Source organism: Balaenoptera musculus, chromosome 20 (assembly GCF_009873245.2).
Source record: "Balaenoptera musculus isolate JJ_BM4_2016_0621 chromosome 20, mBalMus1.pri.v3, whole genome shotgun sequence".
Classification (NCBI taxonomy): domain Eukaryota; kingdom Metazoa; phylum Chordata; class Mammalia; order Artiodactyla; family Balaenopteridae; genus Balaenoptera; species Balaenoptera musculus.
In genome coordinates, this window is record NC_045804.1 from 48,879,315 (window position 1) to 48,907,251 (window position 27,937).

General features: G+C 54.6%; 1 protein-coding gene across 1 annotated transcript in view; it reads left to right on the forward strand.

Moving 5' to 3' along the window:
* PITPNM3 (PITPNM family member 3) overlaps positions 1–27,937 on the forward strand; it is an 89,370-nt gene that overhangs the window by 40,265 nt on the left and 21,168 nt on the right. The window contains exons 4-9 of the mRNA XM_036838148.1: positions 5,305–5,355; positions 21,245–21,321; positions 21,677–21,912; positions 24,799–24,988; positions 25,391–25,513; positions 25,968–26,152. Of these exons, the coding sequence (XP_036694043.1) occupies positions 5,305–5,355; positions 21,245–21,321; positions 21,677–21,912; positions 24,799–24,988; positions 25,391–25,513; positions 25,968–26,152 (862 nt within the window). The remainder of the gene's footprint in view (positions 1–5,304; positions 5,356–21,244; positions 21,322–21,676; positions 21,913–24,798; positions 24,989–25,390; positions 25,514–25,967; positions 26,153–27,937) is intronic.

Here is a 27,937-nt window from a genome sequence, read left to right on the forward strand (position 1 = left end):
ATTTCCTTTCTAGTAATGAAGTATTGCTTGGTAGCGGCATCCTGTAAACCACCTAGGTGAGTCGCTCCTAGGGCCTGGCCTGAGAGCAGGGAGGTGATGGGCTAGACCTGGCCCATCGCCTCCCCTTCCCCCAGGGTCTGGCACAGAGCAGGTACTAGAGAAGCACCGGAGGTGTATGTTTTGTAGTCAGGGCTGTGACCAGTGCTCTGACAGGCCTGGGGCTTGGGGTTTAACGATCTCAATTCTGAATGATTTTATCTTCAGATCTGTGTTTTGTAAGTGCCGCTTGATGGGACAGTGGCTCACGTGCTGGCGCTGGGAGCTTGGTTCACGGTCGGGCCGCCTCCCCCCGCCTCCCTGCCTCCCAGGATGGGCTCTTGGCCTCCCGCTCTCCTGCCCTCTGCCATCCAGCTTCCTCCTCCCTGCACCTGCCCAGAGACAGCTGCTGTCCTCCCGCAAGCAGGGGCCTGGGTGCCGGGACGGTTGGGGTCAGAGGCACGGAGCCCAGTGTCAGCACAGAGCGGCCGTTCCCGCCCTGGGCTGGCAGTGCTGCGGTGCCTTCAGTGGGTGACTCGGAGAGGGCAGGCCTCTCACCCACCCCGTCCGGGGACCTAGAGTGTTTTGATGCGGAGGCTGCGGTACCCTTGGGGGTCACCTGCCCGCCCGGGGGGTCGGGGCAGCAGGCAGTGGGAAGGGTGGACGCATGGCCCAGCTTTCCTGCTCTCGGTCCCGGCACGGTGCCAGGGTCCAGCAGCTGGCGGGAGGGGGACTCTGGTAGCTGATGGCCCATGTGCCTGGGTGCCACGTTGAGAAGCGGCCGCCCCCGGGCACCTGTGAGGGTCTACACTCACCCCTCAGGTATCCCTGTGCACGAGGGAGCACAACATTAGATAGCAAATAAAGAACACCAGGACAGGGCAGGAAAGGACAAAGGGAAAAACTGTATTTTAGTACCTTTAACAGTTTTATTTTTTTCTTTTTCCTTTTTTTTTTTTGGCTGGGCCTCAGGCTTGTGGGATCTTAGTTCCCGACCCGGGATTAAACCTGTACCCTTGGCAGTGAAAGCGCGGGTCCTACCTACTGGACCGCCAGGGAATCCCCAGGTTTTATTTATTTTGCTTTTTGAACGAGGGCCCTGCCTTTTCGTTTTGCACTGGGGCCCTGCTCATGTAGTTGGTTTGGGGCACAGTAGAAACGGCAGGAGACTCGGGTTTGGAAGAGCTAGTGAACCCTCCGCCTCTCCGAGCTGCAGTTTTCTTATCTGCCCCGGGCCCCGCTCCCCTACACCTGCCTTTCCTCGGTTCCGCGTGCTGCGACGCGGTCTCTCTGGCGGCTTGCAGCGTCCTGCGCGGTCCTCTCCCTGTCAGAGCCATGTTTGCCCCGAGGCTCTCAAGTCGTGGCTCTGCCGCACCTTCCCCAGGGTCGCTGGGTCAGAGCGAGTCTCTCCCTCCTCCTCTCTCATCTCACCTTGACTTTTTCGTCTCCGTGTCCCCGACGGCCCCCGGCACAGTGCTTGGCAGATAGATAATAGAAGGGTTTTATAAGTGAGCGTCTTCATCTCGATGTGAGGCATCTGCCCTGCTGGGTGGCGGGAGCTGACTTTCACCCTGGACTCAGCTGGTGCTCAGACAGGATGCTCGTGTTCGGTCCTGACCTACGCATCTGACATCTGATGTGGGATCTCCCCTGCTCTGTCCGCATCAGTGCTGCTCTGGCACCCGGGGAAGCGGTCTGCGGGCACCGTGTCATGCTGTCGGGGGGCTACTCTGCGAGGGTGCCCAGGCCTCTGTTCTCTACCTGGGCCTCTCTGGAGCACAGGCTCTGCCATGACCCCTGGGCCCGGGGAGCACTGTGAGCTGGCACCCAGCACTAACCATTGAGTTTCTCTACCTGGCTCCACCTGGAGTCGTGATGGTGACAAAAGAGATGAGGTCTTGAGCCTGTTGTTAAAAGTAAATAAGTAAATGAAGCAACAATAAGACCACTCCTCACACCTTGAATGGCTACTGTGTGCTGGGCTGTGTGCTAAGGGCTTTACACACATTAATCATTTGATATTCACAATAACCCTCTGAGGTAGGTAGCACTCCTGTCCCCATTTTATAGATTAGAAGACTGAGGCATGCAGAAGTTAAGTAACTTGTCCGAGGGTACACGGTTACCAAGATTTGAGTCCAGGTGTTTAACCGAAATGCAGTACCACCAAGGACTTTCAGTACTTGTAGGGTCCTTAGGGAGCACTGGACCCACACTGGATTGTGGGAATGAGGCCCAGAGAGGGAAGGTGACTTGCCTCAGGTCACACAGTGAGTCCGAGTCCATGGGAACCTGGAAGGGAATCTCAGCCTCCTGACTCCAACTCTATGATCTTTGCATTCCCTACTCCTGCCTTTGAGCGCGCCCAGAGGCCCTGATCCCATGGAGGAGGGAGACAGATTAGGATTCAGGTGACATGAGCCATGAAGGCAGCCCTAGGAGGCAGAGGCTGCAGAAACAGGGTGATGGATTCCGGTGCGTGGCATCTGGGATGGTTCATTCCCTTGGAAGGGAGTCGCCCATCAGCCCCTGGATTGTTGGCGGGGAGGTGGTGGCATTTCCTACACTGGAGCCGCCCTTGAGTCTGCAGGGGAGGGGCCGGCAGCTTTGCACGAGGAAGGGCGTTCAAGGCCCCCGGCAGAGGCCTGGAGCTGGCTTCTCTCTGTGCCCTGGAACCTTCCTTGGAGAACTGGGGTCCTTGGGGAAGCTGTGGACACATTTTGGGGGGGACCTCAGACTTGCTTAGGAAGCCGGGGACGCCAGACCTGGTATCTGTAGGTTCTGCCGGCATGGTCAGGGTCAGGAGAGAGGGTCCCACCTGGGCAGCAGGATCCTGCCTCTAGCTAGAGTTTTCAGGCTGCAGGCGTGACTTCTACATTGCTTGGCCCATGCCCTAGATTCCAGTCTGGCCACTTTTGTGCTGTCCCCCTGGCCCTGGACCCCTGTCCTGGCAGAGCTGGAGGACCCTTCAGCAGGGTAGAGTGAGACCTTCCATTGTACAGATGTGTATAATCAAGGCCCAAAACATGGTGCCACAGAGCCAGGGCTAGGACTCCTGATGCCAAGGGGCTCCCCTGGCTGAAGATCTTTGGGGGGCTCAGACAGAACTGCTAACTGACTGGGCTCTCAGTGATCTGAGGTCAGCTGAGGGCCGGGGAGTCCACTTTTCAGATTCCAGCCTACTCTGGCCACAGAGAAATTTTCTAGCTCCTGGGGTTTGGCTTAGGGTCCCTTTCTGAGCCTTCCAGTTAGGTGGGGTGGGCTCGAGGGTAGCATTCGCAATGGAAGGGAACTGGCCTTTGCTGAACCTGACCCTGTGAGTCCCTTGGGACGCAGAGCTGACCTTTGAGGACAAAGGTCCTGAGAATTGAGGCCTTTGAGGAAGGATCAAAGTCTTCGTGGAAGAGGTGGCCTCGGGTTGGTTCTCCACCCAGCCCGCAGGATATAGCGGGTTCGACAGAGAAAGATGGAAGAGCAGGTCATTTTGGCTGGTGGAGATGAGGCAGGAAGGGGTGGGCAAAGGCTGGGGACGTGGGCAGGGGGCCACTTTACAGAGAGGCTTGCTTGCCAGGCTGAGAATTGATGACGGTGAGTCACTGGAGGGCTTGGAGCAAGAGAGTGGCCTGGGCAGGCCAGTTTTCGAAAGATTAATCTGGTGAAACTAGAGGCAGAGAAATTTGACAGACCAATGTAAATGCTGGGGAGGTGAGTGTCTGTTAAGGGCAGCCCTGACTTCTGCTGCGACTGGGTGTGTAAATCAGAACATAATCAGGCCTCTCTGGAAAGCAATCAGGCAATAAACAATCGGAGCCTTAAAAATGTTCTTACCCTTTGACCCAGAATTTTCCTTCTGTGGCTGTATTTTAAGGAATCATAAAACAGGCAGAAAGAGCTTCAGCCATAAGATGTTCCTTGCAGCACTAATTATAATGGTGAAATTTTGAAACTTTCTGCCAATAGGATAATTTAAAAGTCAACCATGATGTATCCTCTCAATAGAATGTTCTATAGCTGTTGGAGTGATGTTTACAGAGGTTTCGTAGCTTTATTTATTTATTCATGCTTCAACTTGAAGTACAGAAAGTGTATTTTGTGCTTCTTTATCATCTATGATACCTTCCACGAGCCACCCATTGATCTATTTGTTGGGGATACAGAGATAAATGACATAATCCCTGCCCACAGAGAGATGATATGATCTCAATTGGCCCAAAAAAATGTTTATGGAAAGAAGCCTGGAAGGAATGACATGGAATGGGGACCAGTAGTTTTCCCTCAGTCGTGGGATTATAAGGAATCTTTTCCCTTTTCTCTGCTGGTTGGTGTTTTTCAAATTTTCCATAAGGAACTTGTGTTACTTTCATAATTATAGAAAAAAGCTTCTCATCAAAAGGAGGAGCTATTGCAATAGTCCAGGGAGATGGGATGGAGTTCTGTATTTGGGGAGTGGTGTGTGTGCGTGTGTGTGTGTGTGTGTTTGTGTGTGTTTGTGTGTATGTATTTGTGTGTGTGTGTATGTGTTTGTGCGTGTGTTTCATTTATTCATTCAACAGATATTGACTGAGACGCACTGTTTTAGGCCTGGAAACACACCAGTGAACAGCACAGAAACCCCTTCCACTGGGGAGTCCAAATCCGGTGGAGAAGGAGAGAGTAAGGAGGAGAGAATGAGGCAGACGGCCCCAGCACTCTGTGACTGACTGAAAGTGGGGACGAGGCAGGGAAAGGGGTCACGGGTGATTCCCAGGCTTGGGGAGAAGGTGGTGCCTTTATTGAGGTGGGGACTTGGGAACAGGCAGTTCCAGGCCGCTCTCTGTGGTCGTGGTGCGCATGCGCTAGCTGCTGAGCTGAGGTACAGGAGGCGGTGGGGGATGTGGGTCAAGGACTTAGGAGACTAGAGGCTGGCCTAGAGGCAGGGATTTCCAGTTGTCTGCAGGGCGGCGGTGACCCTCAGAGATGAGAGTAAGTGTAGAAAAGGGCCACCCCAGACAAGCAGCTGCTTTATGCAGGTGGGCGGAGGTGGCAGGGTGGCCAGGACACGCCTCCCCAGGCAGTGCATCAGGGCTCGGGCTTTGTCGTGTGTGCGGAGAGCTGGGTGTGGCAGCGGCAGGGCAGGCAGGAGGGGCTGGGGGTTCCCGGTGCTCACCTCCGGCTCTTGGCTCCGGCGGGGGCAGCTGGACAGGAGGGGCCAATGGGGCCACGGTGGCCTCCCAGCGTCTGGCCGACAGCGATGCGGAGTCCGCTCACCTCTCTTCTCTTCTTCTGCAGGAGACGGGAACGTGCCGTGCACATCCAGCATCCTCCAGGAGAGCAACGTGAGTTTAAACCTGGCCCCCAGGGTCTTTTCTCCACCTTGGATGGGTCCAAGCTCCTTGGGCCGGGGGCCCCCTCATCCACTCAGGTGGTAGGGTCTTCACTACCGTGCGGGATCGGAGGGCCGGGGCCACTCTCTGCCCCAGGAGCTGAGCTCCACGGGTTCCCAACTTCCTACATGCTGGGCAGCTCGGGGGTCAGGGCCAGAGAGAGGGGCCTGAGGCTGAGGGGCCAGGAGGCTGAGCTGAGCAGAGCAGGTGGAACCACGGAAAGCCTCGTGCGTGGTCTGCCTGTGGGCAGGGGGGCGGGGGGGCACCGGAAAGGGGAGCAAGCCCTCCTGAGCCGTTGAGACCATCTCTCTCGGGTGACACAACTTCCAGGAACCACAGTTGGTGACATGGTAACCGAGGCTGTGCCAGGGGTCATGATCCTCTGTCCCATCACTCAGAGGCCTTGTCTGCAGAGCGGGGCCTCCCAAGTCCTTGTGTCCTTCGTATGATACAGGCGTCTCAGATTTCCTTCTGCCTGTGTTTTCCCAAGAGGCCGAGCACAGGATTAGGCCCAGGAGAGACTTGGTAAAGATGTCAATTTCTGGCACAGTGACCTCAGGGCATCTTCCCTGGAGGTTTGGGGTGCACTTGATGGGCACTGTCTGAGCCGGACGTCTTTGCTCTTGGCAGTATTGAGTTTCACATGAGGCCAGGGCTGGGGACTGGGGTCTATGTGTGTATCTGGCGGAGGGTGGGCTCAGAACTTTCCTTCCTTCTCTCTCCTGCTCTTTTGGTCTGTGGTTGCAGCCCACTCTGCCCACCCCCTCCCCAGGCTGAAGCCTTTCTTGAGTTCTTTCTCCAAGCTCTTCCATCCCTTAGCTAACAGGAGGGGTACCTGTAGCGCCAGCTTCCCACGGCCTGAGTAGGTGCACAGGCCTTGGAGAAGATTTCTATGCTTCACACATCCGGTGGCAGTTCATAGACGAAGCCCCTCAGGGGCTGGGAGCCATGAGTGTCTCTGAGAGGGGCGTTCGTGCCCCCCACAAGACTCAGGCCATAAGTGCACTGGGCAAGGGGAGGGGCAGTGCAGAGAAGGGGGCAGTTCCCTCTCCTGTGTCCTTACAGGATGTGAGGAACCAAGTTCAGCAGGAGGGGGGCTGGGTGTTAAAATGTACCCACGGGATTTTAATTTATAGAGGTGACTGAGTGAAGACCGGGAGAGATCAAAGCCATGGAGAGATCAAAGCCATTGACCGCAGAATTTGTTATTTACACTTCCCCAGGGCAGGGGCCATGGGGGAAGCACCAGGTTTGGTCGGGGGTGGGGCAGGCAGAAGGGGCATGGGGAAAGCCTGGCCCAGAGCCTGGATTGTGTTTTCTGTGGGAAAGGCACGTCAGGGCAGGGGAAACAGCTGAGGCCTGGCTGGATTGAATAATGTCGCAGGCTCCGGGCCACAGGGGCGGTCTCTAGTTCTCGGGCACCTGGCCCCAGGGTGATTTAGGGCAGGGGGGATATTTGCCTGGCGTGTGGGAGTTAGTTAAAGGAGGTGGTTGGAGCTGAGGACCCAGGATTGGTTGGTTTGCATGTGAAAGGTGCGTTCTAGGGTGAGTTGTTTATTATCTCTGGGAATTAGCATGGCCTGGGAGGGTCAGTCTCTCCCTGGCCAGCTAGGCTGCCCCCAGAGATGTCAAACATAATAAAATAAAAGCACGCTGAACACAGGATCACATTCCTCAGGAATGTGAGAGAGGAACCAAGCCCAGATCACTCCTTCTGGGCCCCTAGGAAGAAGAAACCACAGCGGCCTCAAAGTGAAAAACACGGCCACCTGCCGCAGGGCTGTCTCCGAAACGCCAGACCGCAGCTCTGTTCTCCACAGACACAAATGAATTGATCAGACGTTTGGTGTCTTCTGGACCTGGTTGGGGAAAAATGCGTGTTTAAGGAGAAACAAAGCCTTTTTGTTTGTTTGTTTTCTGTTTTTTACACCATGGTTATAGATTTTAGTCAGAATGAGACTGCCGGCAGCTGTCATCCACTTCTGCTCCTTAAGGATGTTCTTGTTTAGTAAAGAATAACAGTAGATGCATGGAAGAATTTCAGAGCTGAAATGGTCATTGAGGTCAGTGATTGCCAAGCACAAACCCAGCGTTTTTGACAACGAGACAAACGACAGTCCTGTAATGTGTTTTCCCATAACATTGAATGCATTCGGTTGAGAGAACAGCTTTTTATTCCGCACTTTGGTCCTGTCTACACATTATGGCATTCAAATACTTTTTCTTTTATGAAATGATGGTGGTAGTTGATGGTGATTTGTGTTTGTCATCCAAAACTGGCAAAATAAAAGTCTGTGGCCCTGAATAAAAATAGAATAATGGCAATGCCTGACATTTATGATGTGCTCCACCATTTATGTTACACCTCTGTGCGTATTATCGTATTTGATATTTCCACTTGGTTTTCAAAACTTCACTAAAAACAAGGTGGGAAGTGGTAAAAATTGCCCTGGACCAGGAGTCAGATAATCCTGGGACTGGTGCTATAGCATCTGAGCTTTCAAGGTGTCAGGCCTGGGCTTGAGGCCCAGTTCCTCCATTTACTCTCTGTGCTTCTTTGGGCAAGTTACCTAACATCTCTGGGCCTCGGTTTACTCAGTTGGGGAAAGATGATCGTAATGTCTACTTCGACAGTCGCTGAGGGCATAGAGGTAATGTACATGGGTGCCAAGGTCTGCACCTCACAGATAGGAAGCATTGCATGGTTCTCGCTTATTATTGGCTTTTGGATGAGCCCTGGAACACCTGGTGGAGGCGTGGGGGTGAATCTCAGCGTCTTACGGAGCCCAGTCTTTTCCATGCTCTGCTGGTCCTGTGGCTGCCTCTGTTGTCACTGTCACAGTCTGAGTCCCCAGGGAGCCCTCCTGATCTGGCCACAAGGGTTGGGAGTGCAGGAAAGGGGCCTTCAAGGGCCTCCCAGCTCATGTGCAGGCACGGGATTGCAAGGCCTCGTCTGCAGTGACCACGGGTGGGGGCCTCCGGGCGTGTCCTGGAATCCTCCCTCCTCAGCCAGGCAGCCCAGCCTTCATCCTGCAGCTGCACAGGTGCGCTGGCAGCCTGCTGCCTCTGGGTTGTGCTTGCTGTCTGGAAGCAGACTTGAGGAAGCCTAGGGAACCAGTGCGGAGGGGCCGGGTGGAGGCAGAGGGGAGAGGGGCTCGGACCAGCGTGCAGGAGACCTGGGCCCCCCACCCCTCCAGCTAACTTGCTGTGCAGCCTCAGCTCCTGCCTGTGGCCGGTCTCCTGGCCCGTCTGTACGTAGAGCCCCTTCTAGCTCTGACATTCTAGCGCTCTCTGATTTTCCGTCGCTGCCTCTGTCTCCTGGTTTCCTTTGCCCGCACGTCTAGCTGTTCTTCCGTGTTCACGCTACTCCACAGCAGAGCCGACGTTTACAGAGCACTTCTGGCACCTGACATGGTGCTGGGTGTAAGGACTCGAGGAGCTGATTACCTGCTCAGTGAACCTCACTCCTGTTCTTCTGTACAAAGTGAATGGCGCCATTTTCCGCAAACTCAAGCCAGACACCTGGGCGTCCGTCTAAACTTCCTCTTCTCTGCCACCTTCCAGAGTCAGATCAGACCCCTGAGAGCATCCATTCTACCCCCAGCAGAGCTCTCAATGCCTCCACCCACTCCATCCCCCATCCTTTCTCCAGCTGAGGCCACCATCTTCTCTCTTCTGGATGGATCCGTCCTCCCATGCTGGCCTCCCTGCCTCCGGTCTCTCCCACTTTGGTTCTTCCTCCAGAGTGTGAGAGAAACCTTCGCAGGAGGCAGACTTGTCCTCATGGCCTCCTGATGCCCTCTAGTGATTCCTCTCCAATAAAGGATGAGACCGGCCTCCGCCCGACCTACCTGCCCACCTTCCCCACCAGCCCTCCCCTTCCTTTCCAGACTGACTTCTAGAAGGAGCATGCAGACTCCAAGCACAGTTTTCTCTTAAGCTAGTTGGAAAACTCGAGCAGTGCATCCAGCCCCGTGGAGGGGACACTAGCAGCCCCCTCCACAGCAGATGGTAGGAAGGACTTGGGGCTCCAGAGCGATTGCCTTGGGACCCAGCCCTGCTGGCCTCTGCCCTCTACTCCATTCATCGCTTCCTGGATCAGGGAGCTGGGTCCACCCCTTCCTGCCAGGACCTAGCGTCATCACAGAGGAGGCTGAGGGCACAGCTGTTGGCTCAGTGGGTGTAGTAACTCTCCTTCCTCTGTCCCCCGGGTCCATCTCCAGGGGGAGCAGACTCTCCCAGGAGAGCCGTGGCTGCCTCACTCTCTCCATCCCCCCTCCCTTCCCCTCCCAGCAGCTTTGCAGTGTGCAGGGCGCTGCACACTGATCTTCATGGCCACCTAGATGCTGGGAAAGGTCACAATCATTACAACTGTGTCACATTGAGAAGATAAAGACTAGGGGTAAATAACCTTCCAAGGAAGGTGCTCAAACACAGATCTCCACGCTCCTCCATCTCCGGAGCTCAGTCCCATGTCTGGTCTGAGCTCCCATTTTCCTGAAGTTTCTCCTTTCTGGTCACCCCAGGTACCTGGGGAGGTGCCCCATTGTCCCCTGTGTCCCACAGGTACCCCCTTCAAGAGCCAGCTCCACAAACCCCCCAAAAAACTTGGGGTCCAGGATGTGCACAGTAAAGTGCGAGTTGGAGAGACTTTCTCTGCCTCATGTCCACCTGTGTGGGTCGCGGGGGTGGGAGGAGGGTGCAGATTCCAGGACAGGAGGACTTGCTACTGCGCCCTCTGAGCCGGACCCAGTCTGTGTGGAGTACAACTTGACCTGCACGTGTGACTTACACTTGTGGCCGTCAGATGGCTTTCTCAGGGCCAGTGCCCGGCTTCAGATGCAGGGGTGGGGGCAGCAGGTGGTGCCCCCAGTGTGGGGAGGGTCTGCCCGTGGCCATGCCTGTTTGTTAGAGCGGCGTGAACAGTGGGTCTCTGAACTTTCTCTCGTCCTCGACAGTGGTCCAGACTGAGTCCCAATCCTGGCCCCAGAAGGACCCTTGATCTTCATCCCAGACTGAGCCTCTACCCTAGGCACCGACCGAGCCCCGATTTGTCCCAGGCTGTATGCTGGCTCCAGTCCCTGGTCCTGGACTGAGCTTGGCTCCTTGACCCCAATAACTGTGAGGAAAACCTGTGTGGTTGTCCCACAGAGGCAGAGGGGGAGGATGGGGATGCTCATGGGGGCGTGGCTTGACCTCACGGCCCACTGTCTGGGACTAGGGACCAGAGGAGCAGCTCTGAATATCCGGGCCAGCCACCGAGGGGCTACCCCTCCTGCATAGCCTCAGCCCCATGGCCTCCCCAGCAGCCCCACGCAGGCGTGGTGCGTGAAGCCCCCTGCCCACGGCTGGCCTCCCCACTCCTCTGCCTGGTAACTGATGTCTTTTCCTGGCCTGTGTGGGCAGCTTGCTGAGCACAGCTGCAGACGGGCTATATTTAGCGGCTTTAATGAGCTCAGGGTGGCAGACGTCCGCCTTGGGAGCACTTTTCTTGCGTGCGTGCGCGTATGCCTATGTTTGGCACGGTCCGTTCGTGTGTGTGCGCGCGCACAGGGAAACGTGTGCCTGTGCATTGGTGTGTGTGCGTTAGCGTGTGTGTCCAAGCATCAAGGCAGTCATCTACACAAGGCTCCGTGTGCATCTGTGTGAGTCTGTGCCGCGTCTGCATTGCCAGGGACGTGTGCAGCTTCTGACACGTGTAGGGGCACAAAATAGGAACAAATTATTAGTTCATTCGCTTGTTTGAAAAATATTTAATGAGTCTCTTTCATATGCCAGCACCTTAATAGTCTCTGGGGATAAAATGGAACAAAAACAAATCCAGTTCCAGCCTTTAAGGATCTTACAATCTGGGGGTTGGTGGAGGGGAAGACAAATGAAATAACCACAAAACTAAAAGTATAAGGATTAGTCCTAGGATACAGAAAGCCATGGTGCTTTTGGGAGGAAGAGAGTAAGAAGGGAAGGCCCCCAGGAGTAAGGAACCCTGAGGTTTCTGCAGGGACTGTCTGGGCACAGAGGGTGAGAGGAAGAGTCCAGGCATAGGGAACAGGATGTGCAAAGGCCCTGTGGCGAGAGGGACATGGGATCCTTGACAACTGTCAAAAAGGCCGACGTGGTTGAGCTCAGAGAGGGTGGGGCAAGTGGTGGGAGAGGTGAGTGGAGAGTCGGGCCTGTGGGCAGACCACACGGGCCTTGGTCAGGATGGGGAAGACGCAGGAAAGGACAGTGTAGGCTGACATGATAAGATTTTTGTAGGGCAGTTAGAATCTAGTCATGATTCGGTCGGGGGTTCCAGCAGGAAAAGGAAGGCTCTCGAGCAGCATGACTGGAGGAGAGTCCAGTAGGGGTTTCTTCAATCTCAGGTAAAGGAAACCCGCCAGGCACAGGACGATGCCCTGGGCCACTCCCAGCCCTGAAGGTCACTGCGTGGAGAGCCTCCCCCTCTGTCCCTGCCCCACCTGCGCAGGAGCTTGACCTTCGGGAGGGACAGGAGAGGGACAGCCTGTGGTGAGCGGGCAGGGAGGGAGCCTCATTGGGGATGGTGGAGGTGGATCTGGAGGGGCGAATGGAGACCATACTGCACAGTCCACTGACTTATACATGAACGAACCACCTTTTCCTTTATTTTTCTATGAGCCCCTTTGCAATTTCGACTCTGCATACCCATCCAGCGGGACTGGTGACAGAGCCCCCTCTGTGATTCCAGGGGTTTCCCTTTTCCTCATTTTCCTGCCCTTGTTCCAAAGCCCCCAGGGGTCTTCCCCTCCACCCTGGTGGGGAAACAGTGTGTGCACATGAGAATGTGTGCAGGAAGCTCTCCGTCCACACTCATGGATGCTGCGGGGCTCCGGGCCCCAGCCTGGTACTCGCTTCCGTCCTGGTCTGCCGAGGGGCCAGGCTCCTTGGGGCACAGGGTGACCAGACCGTGAAAATCATTCTCTCTCCTCCTGGACTTGCGAGAGTCCCTCAAGTTGTGAGGGCACCGCACCTAGTTCTGTCTCCTCCCCTCAGCCTGGGGCAGGGGGTGGGGATCTCTTTTTAGTCTCAGGGAACCTCTGTCTCCTCAAATCCCTTTCTCCTGGGGGCAAAAGGGCTTTTAATCACCGTGCTACATGCCCTTTGAAAAAATTCTTATTTTTAATCTGTCTCTTGAGTAGGTAGCACATGTACATGGTATAAAATTCTAAAGGAACGAAGGTGATGAGGGTGCCTCCCTCTCCCCAGAAGCCACGATTGTGACTAGGTTCTTCTAGAACATTCCAGAGATATTCTCTGCATATATGAGCATCTCCCTAAATATTCATATATATATATAACTTTATATCTACCCCACGCAGATGGGAGCCTTCGGTGCCTTCCACTCTGTACCTTGCTTTTCTCAGATAATAATATATCCGGAGTATTTTACTATCTAATACATTCAGAAGGGCATCATTCTTTGCAACGGGTGTGTCATATTTCACGGTGGCCTAGTTTATTGAACCAGGCCCCTATTTATGGGCACATAGGTTGCTTTCTGTCTCTTGTCTATATCTTAGAAAGTGTGGCAGTGGTTAGTGTTGTACCCATGTCATTTTGCACATGGACTTGGAATTGCTGGGTCAAGGGCATTCTGTATGTGGAATGACCTTGCCAAACTGCCCTCCATAGAGGCTGTACTGGTTTTCGCTTTCACCCACAATGAATGAGGAGAGGCTGCTTTCCCACACCTTGGGCGGCTGGGTGTTAATAACTGCTAAGGTGAAAAAAAAAAGGCGTTTTAGAGTGACTTCAATGAGTGTTCCTGCAGTTTAGGGTTCTAAGGTTGAGCCCCTTTTCATATGTTTAAGGGCCCTGCCCCACTCCTTTTCTGGAGCCCATGTTCGTTTTGAGGGGATTACCATCGGGGAGTGTGCTTTGGGGTTCCTTTGTGTGCTGACTTCCAAGCCGGGCCAGGGCAGGCTTGACAGAGGTTCCTTAGGGGGTAGGACCCAAAGGTTCAGGCAGGCTTCTGCTCCTGATAACTGCCTCTTTTCCCCTTTCCCTCCCTGCCAGGGATGGCTCTGCTGGCAGAGCCAGTATGGAGGCATTTAAAAGACTGACAAGAACACCCCTTTCTTAACCCCCACCTTTGTGGGGTGATGCTTCAGGAGGATGAAAGAGCCCTTGCCGGGTGACCTGGGTTCAAATCCCCACCCCTTCACTTAACCTCTCTGAGCCTCAGTTTTCTCATCTGTAAAATGGGCAGAGCACCCTGCCCTCGCAGGATGAATGTGAAGTTTGCCTGAGACGCTGGGCGAGGACTAGAAATTCAAGACCCATCTGAGGAAGACTGCACTTATTACAGAGAGTCACCAGATAGGGGACGCCCAGCCCTTCTAGCATCACTGTGTAGTGGCAGGAGAGGTTCTTATGGTTGTATATCTGAAACCTTCCCTGGGCCTGATTCAAGATGGAGACACTGGGTTCCCCCAAGGGGAGTGGCTCCTTGGAGCTATCCCCAAGCTCCCTTGGGGTGGCCAAAAGTGTGTTTTCAAGAGGCAGGATCTGGGGCCCAGACCCTAGCAAGGGACAGGCCTTAGTGGGGACAAGCAACTCTGTGGGGGGCTAATTGGCCCCTGGGGTTTGGCCTCATTAGCCAGATGAATCTAGGCTGACTTGATTGGCTTCTGACCCTGAAAGGCTTAAGGAGTCATAGGAGGGACCTCGGCCTCTAGATCCCCCAGCCCTGGATGAACATCCCCTGCCAGCAACCCTGCCAAATGACCACTTACACTCCTTGCTTGTACAATCTCCCAAAGGGGAGAGAACGCCCTGCCGCTGGGCCAGCACGGGTCACTCTTGTACTACTGTAAACATTTCCTTAGCTGTGCTGAAATTCAGAACTCTTCAGAAACTATCCGCGCCCCCATTCATCCCGACTCTGTCTTCTGCTCCTGTGACCCAAACACAGCTCGGCTGGGATTTGCAGGCAGCAAATGTCCCATAGAGCCTGCTCTTCCCCAGGCTGGGCCCCCTTCCACAGCTTTCCTGCCCAGTTATTGGGCTCCAGATGTGCCCTCAAAGTGACCTGAGCTGCAGGGAGCAGGACGGGGACGTCCCCTCCTCATTCCATAGTCTCTAGTGTGTGCACCTCAGAGGCTGACTACCTTTGCGGGTCCCATTACCCTGGCTCAGGCTGTTTGCAGCCTTTGGTCATGTGACTGGGCTGGGTCACATGACATAGGCCTTGATCATGTGACCCTAGGGGCTTGAGAGATCCTTGAAGGCACCTGCTATATATCTGATTCATCTTGGTACTTCCAGCCCCGACACAAGTTTGGGCAATAACCAATGGAGGAGGAATTGGCAAGTCATGTCAAGTTGGATTTTTAACCTAAATGCAGGATGGTGATTCACTCTTCGTGTTTCACATTCGTTCTTTCCTTCCATAAGCATGTCATTTCCTTTTGCATTCCCTCATTTGCTGTCAGCTCCCAGAGGGCAGGGCATTTCACTTTGTTTTGTCTGTGGTGTTTGCATTTCGCAGAGTCAGGGGTAGTAGCTTGTTGAAAATGTTCTTATCGTAAACATGACACAAGCCTGTAGTGCATTCAATCGATGTATTCATAAATAGTTGTAAACTAAAAGAAATATGAGTTTGCTAGAGAAAAATTGGAAAATAGAGAAAAGCAGAAAGTTAAAAAAAATCACCCATTGTTCCACCATCCAGAGAAAACCACTTATAAACATTTTGGCGTGCTTTCTTCCAATATCAGGCCTCCAACCCATCCTCCCACCCCTCCACCTAGATTGCTGTTTTTGCATAAAGCCAGGGGCTGGGGCACCGTGGAGGAGGGTGGCCTGGAGTCTGGCTGGTGAACAAAGTTGGTGGCTTTTTAATTGTTCTCTGGAGCCCTCAGTGGCTGCCTAGGTCAAGGGTTGGGGGGAGTAAGGAAGTGGGGCTCTGGGCCCCCCAACCTTTTTCAGTCAGAGCCGTCCACTTTCACCTGTTCTGCAAATTGGGTTTCTAAGGAAAATTTCACTGGGCAAAAGATTTCACCGTTTTAAAAGTGTTTTAAAACCATCCAGCGCGGGCCCATTCTTTCCCTTGCTTCACACTGCCCCATCCGCATCGTGGCCCCATTCGTGAACCTGCACTCCTTGAGCCGCTATGAGAGCTGCGGGTTCCAACCTGGTTTGTCTTTCTGCCAGTGTCCCCTCCTCCCCAGATGCCCTAAGCCCTTGACGCTACCTTGGGCTCCCAGCCCAGTGACCCTACCCAACAAGCAATGAGGTGGGGTTGGCCAGAGATGTCCGAGTGAGCCTATCAGGGCTCTGGGGGCCCATTGCTTCCTTTTCTAAGGGTCCCCAAACACTTGTTTGTTAATTTGCAACAGGGCTTGCCTGGAAATTGACATGAAGCTCCCTAGATAGAATCAACCACTTTGAAAATCCAGGTGACATTTGCCACCTGCCATTTCTTGGTTCCTCTTCCTCCCTCTGGCATCCCTCAAAGCAACTCACCCTTTGGTAATTGCAATCATTGTTGCTTTTGTTGTGGTCATCCATGTACAATGCTTGGTGTCAGTCTATTTATCTCTTGTAAAAATAAAATACAGTGTGTGTGTGTAAAAAAAAAAAAAAAAAAAGCAACTCACCCATCATGCCTGCAGGTCCCATTAGGTCTAAGAGTCTAATTCTGCTGGGCATGGAGGCTTGGACTCATGGAATCTCCGACTGCCTGACTTCCTAAGAGGGAATGAGGTCTGACCCCCTCATTTTGCAGTCGTGGGGAGAGTGCCCGAGGTCACCCTCTGACTAGGGTACTCATTTCCCATCCCAGGACTCTGTCCATGCCTGTCTCCCGTGTGTGTGTCCTTCTCCATGGGCGTCTACCTGGGGGATTGGGGCCGTGATCTGAGCCTCCTGCTTGCAGCTGAATGAAGCTCTAGATCTTCCCAGACATTTCTAGGTATATGCCGTGCATCTCACATCAGAGCAAGATAGCCAAGCCATTGGGCTTAGGCAGACACACACGTGTGTGTGTGTTTGCCTATGCACGTGCTTCCATGTGCTCTAAAGGATTAGATACTTCTGCAGATACGTCTCAGGACGTGCCATGTGGCCTCAAGCTGGGCCCAGCTCTGCTCAGTTGACCCCAGGAGTGACTAAGAGAGGTGGGGCGACTGCCAGGGCTGGTAGAATGGAGGGTAAAATTGAGGGGTCAGCTTTAGCCTGGGGGCACCCCCAGCATCCACTCCTTGTGGGTCCCAGTGGCGGGTGGCAAGGGAGATGGAGTCTTTGGCCAAACTGGGTGATGCTTTGCTTAGGGTGCCGAGTGCGTGGGTGACGACCTTGGCTTTTGTCTTGAGAGGAGTGTAGCACATTGGTAATTAGAAGGGATGATCATGATTTGCGCCTTTCCAAGGATGTGATTAAGCAAAAATAACCTCTATTCTTCAGCTGGCAGGAGGAGGCACGGTGAGCTGGGTGTCCTCGTGCCAGGGCTGGCAGGGGTGCTGGGAGCAGGCGTTGCAGTAGCTGGCCTGCCTCAGAGCTTGTCACAAAACATTGTCACAAAAACAGTTGTGGTCTCACCCCGCCCCAGATCTGGGCACGGCAGGGACCCAGCCTGAATAGCGCCATGCAAACAGAAATGAACAGGAAGTGGGAAGAAACAGGCAGCCTGATATGAGGTCCTGGGGCCCCTGGAATGTGGCTCCTCACCACCCAGGAACCCCTGCCAGCAACTCTTGTCACCAGAGGCTCTGGGGAAGCCTCTAGGGGCAGAGTGATAAGGCCCCGGCCAGGATGCTCTAGAATTCCCAGAGGTTCCCTGATGCCACTTTCCCTGGGGACTTTCAAGAAATGTGCCTCGTGGTGGACGATGCTCCCCTGGTCCCAATTTCTCCTGGGGGTTTGACGGCATAGAGATGTCTCATGGGTCACGTGTACCCTGGGATCTTCACTTGCAATAGGCTTTCACAGAAATGTCATGCTAGGTCCTGACCACTGACTGGTAAGCCTTTCTCTCAAGGGGTCCACAGTCTGATGAGGAAATTAGACAAGTAATCTCATGGCAGCAAGCCAGGCCCAGCCAGGCACCCTGTGAGATAACCATCTCTGCCTGAGTAGATCTGAGAAAGCTTTCCAGAGGTGGTGACAATTGAGCAGGTTCGTAGGTTAGGTAGGAGTTTGCTAGTCTGCAGAGGGAGGAAGGGCTTCCCAGGCAGAGGGCTCAGCATGAGCAAAGGCATGGAAGAGTGAAAGAGTTGTGTCTTGTGGGTGAGTCAGAGCCAGTGGCCTCAATCATTGTGGTGGGAATGTCTGGTTCTTAGAAGAGCAGAACCCTTGTGGGCAAGGTACTGGCAGATGGGTTCTAGGCTGCCTTTCTGTTGGTCTACAGAGACCTCTTCTAAGACTGAGATGGGGAAACTCTGGTCCTGTTAGTCAGCTCTCAAGGGGCCAGAATCCAGATCTGGCAGGTGAGGTCTCCCCTCCTCCATCTTCCAGAGCAAAACATTTCTGGCTTTTGTGCATTAAAAGGAAGCAAGTCTCCGTCTTCAAACAGCATGGGAGGCCGGACTCTTCCCCTTGTCTAGGGAAGGAGTGAGCCATGCTGAGGACAGCCCTGCTGGTCTCCCATCTCCACTGAGCCTGGAGCTGCCTCAGCATCATTTGTGGCCAGGACGCAGCGCGGATTTGATGCCCAGGGCATCACGTGGGCCCCAAGGGAGCTGGCCACGGGAAGATCAAGGATGCGGGTGCTCTCAGTCTGTGTAATCACTGAGGGTGCAGGATGCAGTCCCCACCTACTGGAGGACATGGTGCCCAGGAGATGGCAGGACCCTCATGTCTTCCCTGCGACTTATTTATAGCCTCACTATGGTAATTTGTGGCAATCACAGCATTTAATTCTGTAATCACACTGCAAGCAGACATCCAGCCCAGTGAGGCTGGGGAGGCTGCCAGGGCTTAGGGAGGGACTTGGGGGCAGGGCAGGAGTGTGGAGGCGGTGATGTCCCCATCAGCTTCTGGCCCCATTGTGTCAGCTGTGGCCCTGGCTCCGTGCCCCCCAATGCACCCTGGATAATAGTAATAATAATAATAATAATAAACTACTAACACTTATATAGCACTTACCATGTTCCAGGCCCTGTCCTAAGCACTTTGTATATATGGGCTCATTTATCCTCATCACCACTCTGTGAGGTAGCTGCTATTATTATGCCCATATTCCAGATGAGGAAACTGAGACATAGGGCACACAGCTGGTAAGAGCGTAGATTTGTACTCAGGCATTCTGGCTCCAAAGTCCATGGTCCCAACTAGGTTTCTCCCAGCCCCAGAAGTGAGGGGTCTCCCAGGCTCCCCGCCCATGACCTCAGCTCTGCGCAGCTCCTGGTTCCTCCTGGTCCAGCTGCCCCAGAGCTGCACACATGAGGCTGCACACACCACGAAGTATGGTTGCTTCATCCTGGGGAAGCGACACTCAGCTTCCCTCCTGGACACTCTCGGGGTTTCCTACTAGCGAACTTTCACGTGAGGTGGGAAGAAGTCTCAGGGGCTTTAGTCTTCAGGGTGTCACATCAATTTGTGCTCCTGTTTTTTCTCCTGCAGAATGGGGATTGTCATGTCTACCTCACTGGGAAGCTGTGGAGATCAGGGGGATGGGAGGGGAGTCACTTTGTCAAGCATCGTCTTCTGCTGAGTGTGGGGCAGCTCCCTCAGTCTTATTAGTTGTGCGGTTTGGGGCAAGTGACCTTGGTTGTTCGAGCCTCAGTTTTCTCATCTGTAAAATGGGGCTAATAATAAAAGGACCACAGGACTAGATGAGATGGTACCTGTAAAGCTCATTGTGCCTGGGATGTAATAAGTGCTCAATAAAACTGAGCCATTTACTGGTGTCTTTTAGCATAATCCTGTCCTGAAAGCAGGGCCCAGACCTCTTCTAGCCAAGCCCAGGGCAAGGTCTACAGGATGTTCGAATTAAGGCAGAAGAGTCTGAGCCACTGAAGGAGTCTTAGTAAGTGCAGGGCAGAGTCCGGCCTCAAAACAAGTTTTTTCTTGTCCTCCTCCAAGCCAAACCTCTCCATCATTTGGGAAACGATTTCCTGTCTGTGTGGGCAGCAGCTCCGAGCTCATAAAGCAGTTACCCTTAGACCAGGGTTGTGTCTGTGAGGACAGAATATTTCAGAAAGGCACTTGCTGACTGAGAAAAGCTTCTCACTTGGAATTCTTTGCACGCACCCTCCCCTGGGGCCAGTAGTGGCTGAGAAGATGTTGACTTAGAAACATGTTGGCCAGGGCTCTCACCCACGCCTACCGCAGGGTTGCCTGTAAAGCCCCTGGGAAGGCCCCTCCCCAGATGTGACTCCTAGTGGGTGCTGTAGGCTCGTGGAAGGGGGTGGGGTGGAGTGGGAAGGAGAAAGGGCCATCCTGTCTAGAACTGGCTGCTTTAGAGGTGAACCGCTTGAAGGCAAACAAGTGGTTCACAGTCTAGCTTTGTGGTTCAGCAACACAGAGAAAATAGTGTCCTTCTCATGGGGAGAAGGGAGAGGTGGTGAGGATTGCTCAGTGTGGCCGGAATCACCGGGTGGGCCTTGAGGGGGCCGTTGGATGTCTTGGAGGCGCCCCTCCACCGGAGAGTCCAGTGCAGTGACATTCAGAAATGCGGGTGTTAGATCAGATAAACTGTTCTGTAAGGAGACAGATAGTCCATAGTTTCGGCTTTGCCAGCTGTAAGAACTCTGTGGCAATTACTTAACTCTGCTGCTGTGGCACAAAAGCAGCCATAGACAATACATAAATGAAAAAGTCAGTTGTGTCCCAATAAAACTTTATTTACAAAAACAGACGGCGGGCCAGATTTGGTCCACGGCTGTAGTTTACATGTTAGAGGAATGAGAGCTCAGCCAGGGCTGGATGCCGAGGAGCGCTTCCTGGAGGAGGACATGGCAGCCGAGAGAAGCAAGAAAAGCATTCCTGGCAGTGGCTGGCTTCACCCCAACTCTCGTGTGTGACGGTGAGTGTGCTCCTGGATGCTGGCCTTGATTCTCGGAGGATCCACCTTCCCTGGACCGGGGTCCCATAATTTAAGGCCTTGCTGTCACTCGGAGAGCTTCAAACAGATCTTTTAAAAAATACTTCACCCAGCTCCTCTGGTTGTTTTCAGAGGGATGCTTGGCCCAATTTCCCTCCGTAACTGGTAGTCACCAGATGGCATTTGTCCTGTTGCTCTCTCATTACTGGTGAGGAAGAGCAGAATAGTTCCTTTCTGGGACACCCCTCCTGGCCTCAGGGACAGAAAGCATCCATGATGGCCTCACACTACCGGCTTCCCTTTCTTTTTCTTCCTTTTTTTTTTTTTTTAAATAAATTTATTTATTTTTGACTGTGTTGGGTCTTCGTTGCTGCGCGCGGGCTTTCTCTAGTTGCGGCGAGCAGGGGCTACTCTTTGTTGGGGTGTGCAGGCTTCTCATTGCGGTGGCTTCTCTTGCTGTGGAGCACGGGCTCTAGGTGCACGGGCTTCAGTAGTTGCAGCACGCAGGCTCAGTAGTTGTGGCGCACGGGCTTAGTTGCTCTGTGACATGTGGGATCTTCCCGGACCAGGGCTCAAACCCGTGTCCCCTGCATTGGCAGGCGGATTCTTGACAACTGCACCACCAGGGAAGTCCCCGGCCTCCCTTTCTTCAGGAGGAGAAAGGTTTCAGGTTGTGTATCTGTCGGCGGCAGGGGCTGGGCAGCGTGACCTTCCCGAGCTGGGGACGCTGTCATTCCAGCTCACCTGGGAGCCCAGGCCTCATGCCAGCTGGGCCCAGGGAACATCCAATCACCGTGAGGGAGGCCTGGAGATGCTGAGTCCTCTGTCCCTCCCACAGGAGAACTGTACCGGGTTTCCTTGAGAAGACAGAGGTTCCCAGCCCAGGGAAGCATCGAGATCCACGAAGACAATGAGGTGGGTTTCTGAGGGTGTCTGGGCCACCTCTGTGGGCAGGATGTCAGGAAGAGCCCCGAGCTGGTAGACAGGCCACCCAGTTTTCACTCAGCTCTTCATCTGACTTGCTGTGTGACGTCGTGCTGGTCCCTGTCCTTCTCTGGGCTTCTGGGTCCCGTATGAACAAAAAGAGTCTCTTGGGACTCTTCCCACCCCAACACGGAGGGGCTTGCCCTCCTGGCAGCCTGTGCCCCTCACTCTGAATGCACAGGAGGCGCCGTCAGAGTCCCCCTGTGTGTGTGTGATTCTCTGTGTGCCCGCTGCCCCCACCTCCCCACTGCCTGTCTCTCTCTATCCTGACTGATGTCCCTCTTAGGAAGGCTGCCCGCAGCGCTCCTGCAAGACGCACGTCCTCCTGCTGGTGCTGCACGGGGGGAACATCCTGGACACGGGCTCGGGGGACCCGTCCTGCAAGGTGGCCGACATCCACACCTTCAGCTCCGTGCTGGAGAAGGTCACGCGCGCCCACTTCCCCGCAGCCCTGGGCCACATCCTCATCAAGTTCGTCCCCTGTCCCGCCATCTGCTCTGAGGCTTTCTCACTCGTCTCCAAGTGAGTCCCTTTCTGCTTGTTTGGACTGGCTGGGGTTGGTGGGGGGCGGAAGCGGAGGGGCTGCCCCTGCCACGTGGGTACGTGGTGGGCAGGTGGGTGCCTGCCTAGGCCTCTCTGGGGTGTCAGGTCCCGATCAACCACGAGCATCATCGGTGGGAAGTGGTCAGCTAGAGTCCACAGTGATTAACACTCGCGCACCGAATCCTCCTCTGCCCGGGGCTGGGTGGCGCTCAGACCCACTTCCTGTGCTTAACAGGCCCTGGTCTCGTTGGCCCAGACAAGGAAGCTGAGGCATTGAGAGGTTAAGCAATGTCGCCAGGGTTACGCAGCCCGTGGACCCAGGAGTCAAACCCAGGCAGCCCCACTCTTGAGCCACACAATTAAGAGCCAGTAGAGATGTGTGCTATGATGGAGGTGGCACAGGGCACTGCGGACACTCAGAGAGAGGGCCAGGGAGGCTTCCTGGAGGAGGTGACTTTTGGGTGTGCTTTGAGAGTAGCGTAAACTGTTAAGGGTGTGGGCTCTCCGGTCAGCCTGGATTTGAGTTCCGGCTGTGTAACCTGGGGGAAGTTGTTTAACCTCTCCCTGTGTGTTTCCTTATCTGTAAAATGGGGATGATCATGGTATTAACCACCTCCTAGAGTTTTTGTGAGGATTCTGTGTGCTAGTGCGTGTGAAGCACGTGGCAGGGCACGGGGATTAGCTGAGACTCACGACACCATCCTGGTAGGAGAGAAGGCACTGTCCTTGCTGGTGGACAGTGGGCCGGGGCAGGAGAAGAGGACCCTGCTGGCTGGGAATAAGGCAGTGTGCTTGCAGGGCTTAGTTCTTCACGAACCTGCCCTGGAACCGGTGCGGGACAGATAGTGAAACTGGGGGCCCTAAGAACCTGGGGGGCTTTGGGAGATCCTGCCCACTGCTCCAGGCCCCGGGGGCTCCCTCAGGTGCTCCCCAGATGCCTGCCCTGTTGAACCAGCTGAAGGTGGCGCCTGGAGTCAGCTGGGAGCCCCGGCTGCTCAGCGGTGATATGGGCAGACAAGACCCTGAGCGCCTGTGTGGCAAACGGCTGGCTCTCGAGCCTGGAGCCGGGAACTTTCTGCAGCTGGGGTGAAAGGGAGGCCAGTGGCACCTCGGTCTCGCCCCTCACCCCCTTTCATAGCTTCTGCAGAGGAGCCCCCATCCATGTGGGGTTTGGGGAGGGTGGACAGGGATCCCCAGCCTGGTGCCAGCTCCCCAGGGGGATGGAGTGGGTGCTCTGGATCAGGTGTGGCTCTGAGGAGAGGGGCTCAGCGTCCGGCTGCTTCAGGGGGAACACGGGGAGGGTATGTGGGGGTCTCAGTTCTCCCCTCTGAGAGAGAAAGGAAAGTCTCCTCTGCCTTCTAGATTTATCCGTGTTCCCAGGACACGGGCTGGGCAGATCCCAACCAGAGCTGGAAGGAAGGAGATTCGGTCAGGAAGGAGAGTAGTTCCCCAGCCTGGTTAATGGCCCAGATCCCGGGTGTGATTTTTGTTAAACTGCTAGGCGGTCGGGCCTCCCCCTGGGTCGGCTGAGTCCGGAGGGGAGGAGCCTTAGAATCTGCATCCTGACTTCCTCCAGGCTTTTGCTCTGCAGCAGGTTTGGGAAGCAGAGCTGAAAGAAGGCTCTGTCCGTCACTGCCAATAGTCGGAGTTAATTGTGTTCCTTCATCATCAATCTCAGGACTCCCCACCCCTACCCCCCTCTCCCCCAGGACATCTGACCTCCAGAGCTGGGTCACCCAGCCCAGGCCTGATCTCCAGGAAGACGAATGGCCCGGCATCCACTGGAGGGGACAGCGGGAGGAAGCCTAGCTCTCCCCCAGGCAGCTCCTTACCCGGGCCATCGATCACCCCTAATCACTGCTGGGAAGGAGGTCTTTCTCAGCTAATTAAAATCTCTCCAGCTGCAATTGAGGGCTGTTTCCTCTAATTTGTGTTTCTTTTGGAGATGAGGAATGGCTGTTGGGCCCGCCTGGCACACCATGAGGTCCCTGCCTCCTGCTCAGGGTGCCCTGAGCCCTGTCACCTTCCCCAGTTTCTGTCAGGTCCCTGTTGGGCCCTGGGTCAACCTGAGCTTGGACTACAGGGGAAGGCTCTGGGGAGGGGACGTACAGTCCCTCCCTCTGTTGTCCCTCCCGGCCAGCTGGGTCCGATGCCCCAGGGGACAGAGGTAGGACGGGTGGGGTGCGGGCAGGCACAGGCAGCTGGGAGCTGGTCCCTGATGGGGCTGAGCTGCCCAGAGAGAGGGAGGCAGGAAGTGAGGGGCCCACGCACCGGCTGAGGATCAATCCACTGGTAGGGGTGGTGCTGTAGGACAGGCTCTCTTAGTCCTTTCTGGGGTCACAGACCTTTCTGCAAAGCCCTTGATGGCTCTGGATCCTCTCCCCAGAAAGATGGACACGATATCATGCGTGCAGCTGCGTGCCCACCTCCAAGCTGTGGCCAATGTGTGATACCCATGCCTGGCACGCCCTATCACCTCCCTTCTAGCTTCCCTAAAGCCTTTCTTGAGGCCTAGTTCAAACCTCACCTCCTCCAGGAAGTCTGCCATGATGACATGTCCCCACCCTGATCCACACCAGAGGCTTCCTCCATAACTGGGGTGTCCTTTGAGGCCACACAGAAAAGGGCAGAGAGCACTGCTGTCATAAGAGACACAGGGCCCACATCATGGCTGGCACGGGATGGACATACAGGGGATTCAGCAGAGGCTTGCCCCTCCCTCCACCCCCACCCCATTGCCTGTGCTTTGTCTCGTCCGGCTCCTGCCCGGGTCCTGCTGAAGAGTCCCCGAGCCGAACGCCCAGTTCCTGGCCGGCATGTGCTCTCTTTTGCCCGGCTGGGCTTACCTTGGCCCCCTGTCTGCAGCCTGAGTCCCTACAGCCACGATGAGGGCTGTCTCAGCAACAGCCAGGACCACGTCCCTCTGGCCGCCCTGCCCCTGTTGGCCATCTCCTCCCCGCAGTACCAGGATGCAGTTGCCACCGTCATCGAGCGAGCCAACCACGTGTACACGGAGTTCCTCAAATCCCCCGATGGGATTGGCTTCAGTGGGCAGGTAGGACAGCCTGCCCTCGCCTCCCCGTCCTGGTCCCTGCCTGGAGAGAGGCTGGGGTCGTCCAGAAGGATCTAGACCAGGGTGCCCTGGAGCCCTAGCTTCTGAGATCCAAAGAGGCTTTTGAGGTCTTCGGGTTTATCCTCATTTTACAGATAGAAAAACTGAGGCCAACATCTGAGTTCTGATTTTCAGCCCAAGCCGATCTGTGGCCCAAGTCTGACCCCTGACTGTAGCCTGCTTCCCGTCCTCAGGCTGACCCTCCCATCCCCCTGTTGGGACTCTCAGTGCCTCCCTGGGACAGGCTCCTTGTTCCCCCGCGGACAGGCGACCCACGCTCTGGCTGGGTGTGGAGTGGGGGGGTGGCAGTGGGCAGGCCTGCGGTCCCAGCTCTGCCTTCTCCAGGTGTGTCTCATCGGGGACTGTGTGGGGGGCCTCCTGGCCTTCGATGCCATCTGCTACAGCGCGGGGCCCTCAGGTGACAGCCCTGGCAGCAGCAGCCGGAAGGGGAGCGTCAGCAGCACCCAGGTGCGGGCCAGAGAGTGGGAATGGGGGAGGGTCTGTCCTTGGGAGCCCCAGCCCCGGCCCCAGGGGAACAGGGCCTCTCCTGGGGGAGCAGTGTTAGCTTTTCATGTTTGTGCTGTGACATCCACGTTACAAGGTATCGTATCACAGTCCTGCAAGAGTAGTGGGAGGTTATTAATACAGGTGAAGAAACTGAAGCCCAGAGAGGACTCATGCCGGGTTTGGTCCCTAGACGGCTGTCCAGAGTCCCGCTGGATTGCCGAGCCCTTTGGACTTGGGGGACAGCCCTGTGCCTAAAATCCCACCGTTACTGTGCTGTGGCTCCCATGCCCCTTTTGGAAGAAGTACTGCCTCTCACACCGTAGGAGAAAGGGGTTCATTTGTGCTGGGGGAGGAGGCGGGGCCCCAGAGTCTCCGGTGACTGAAGTGTCCTCCTGTCCTCTGCTCGGCCCCAAAGGACACCCCGGCGGTGGTGGAGGAGGAGTGCAGCCTGGCCAGCAGCAAGCGGCTCAGCAAGAGCAGCATTGATGTCTCCAGCGCGCTGGAGGATGAAGAACCCAAGAGGCCATTGCCACGGAAACAGAGCGACTCCTCCACCTATGACTGCGAGGCCATCACCCAGCATCACGCCTTCCTATCAAGGTAACCGCTCCCTGTGCCTGCTGCCTTCCAGCAAAGCGTCCAGGCGGACAGGACCTCGGCCCAGAGTCATCTGGGAGACCTGTGACTCCCAGGCCCTTGCATCGGGGTGGGGGGAAGGGACCAGCACTGAAATGCTGGGACCAAGGCCATTCCCCACGGACCCTGCGCCAAGACCCGGGACCCTGCACGCTGTGCCCGCCCCACTCCCCAGCTTGCAGAGAGATGGGGGCAGTCGGTCTCACCAAGAGAGTAGATGCTGCGCTTCAGCCGACTTCACTGATGGTCTTAAGAATCTGGTGAAAGAACAGATGTAGGTGTGTTTTGTATCTCTTAGTATTGTGTTCTTGGTATTTCTCAGATGGGGCAGCAGAGGCCAAGGAGGTTAGGAACTTTCCAGGGATCACACAGCCAGTTACTGGAGAGTTGGTCTCCCAGTGCCCAGCACCAATGCACTCTCATTCAAAGGCCAGCCGGGTCCCTCCATGGAACTGCCCACCCTTTAACTTTCTAGAAGAGGCATGTTAACAGACACTGGCTAAATGAATTACCTGTACATTTATTCAGGATTCAAATGGGTATTGAACATAGATCCAAATGGGAAGGAACGCCTCTTTTCTTCTTCCCTCTCTCCTCAATTCTCTCCTCCCATCCTCCCTCCTTCTTTTCTACCCAAATGGTAAGTAGCATGAGGTCATCACAACATTTGGAAAATGTATCCTCTCACCACTGCTGACTTTGGAGTATTTCCTTGCAGTATATTTTTTACATGCTTTGCCTATAGTTTTACTTTAAAAACCCCTCTTATATTGTGGTCTTTTCCCCATATAATTAAAAATACTTGGTAAATATTCTTTAAAATATTTTTTTGAGTGAATGGATGACATCTTACTTAGTCCCAGTAACTGGACACTTCGGCTTTTTCCAGTTCTTTGCAATTATAAACAGCACTCCAGAAACATCTTTGTGCATAAATATTTATATATATATATATATTGGGGTTATTTCATTCAGATGGATTCTTGGAGGAAGAATTATTAGGTCAAAGGCTCCGCATATTCAAATCATATTTAAAGCCCCTCTGAAAGATTATTCTTTAGAAAAGCAGCTACATTTCAAGTCAGGTTGCAAGGTAAAATCATACCATTTCTGGTTCATCCTTGAAAAATCCTTTAAGGAAGCCCCAAATTTGGAGAGTGACGTGAAGCTGGAGGCTCTCGATAGCTGGTCCAACAAAGCCAGCTCTTCCTTCTGGTGTAGGGACAGATGGCTGTTTCTCTGGCAGTTACGTAGCTGGTGTGTGTTTCGGGACCATGCTGTACATGAGACACGAATTGTTAAACACCAGGTGGTCATCCTCACTGCAAGATGCTCACACTGCGAGAGGCGGGGGGCGTGTGGGGATGCAGATTCAACTGCCCGGACCCTCGCCCACAGGGGATGGGGGACTGGCACACATTATTTCGACTGTCATTTCTAAGATTCCCTTTCTCCTCCAACTTGAGTATTTTAGTAGAATTTGCATTCTGTTAATGGATTCATAGATCATGCGATCCTGCTGGACTTTCTTAAACCCCGAGCAGTACCTAAATGCAGCTGGAAGGTCAGGGAGGTCCCCAGTTTTCTGCCCATTCTCAGCAGCTCACTCTGGGTCTGTGGCTAAACATCAACTTGAAGTCTTTGGGGCAACGGGCACCTGGGATGGGAACGGCTGGAATTCTGTGTGTCTCATGTTTTTCTCTTTAAGCTCAGCTTCCTTTGTGGGCTGGAGGGGAGGGAAGACCAAGC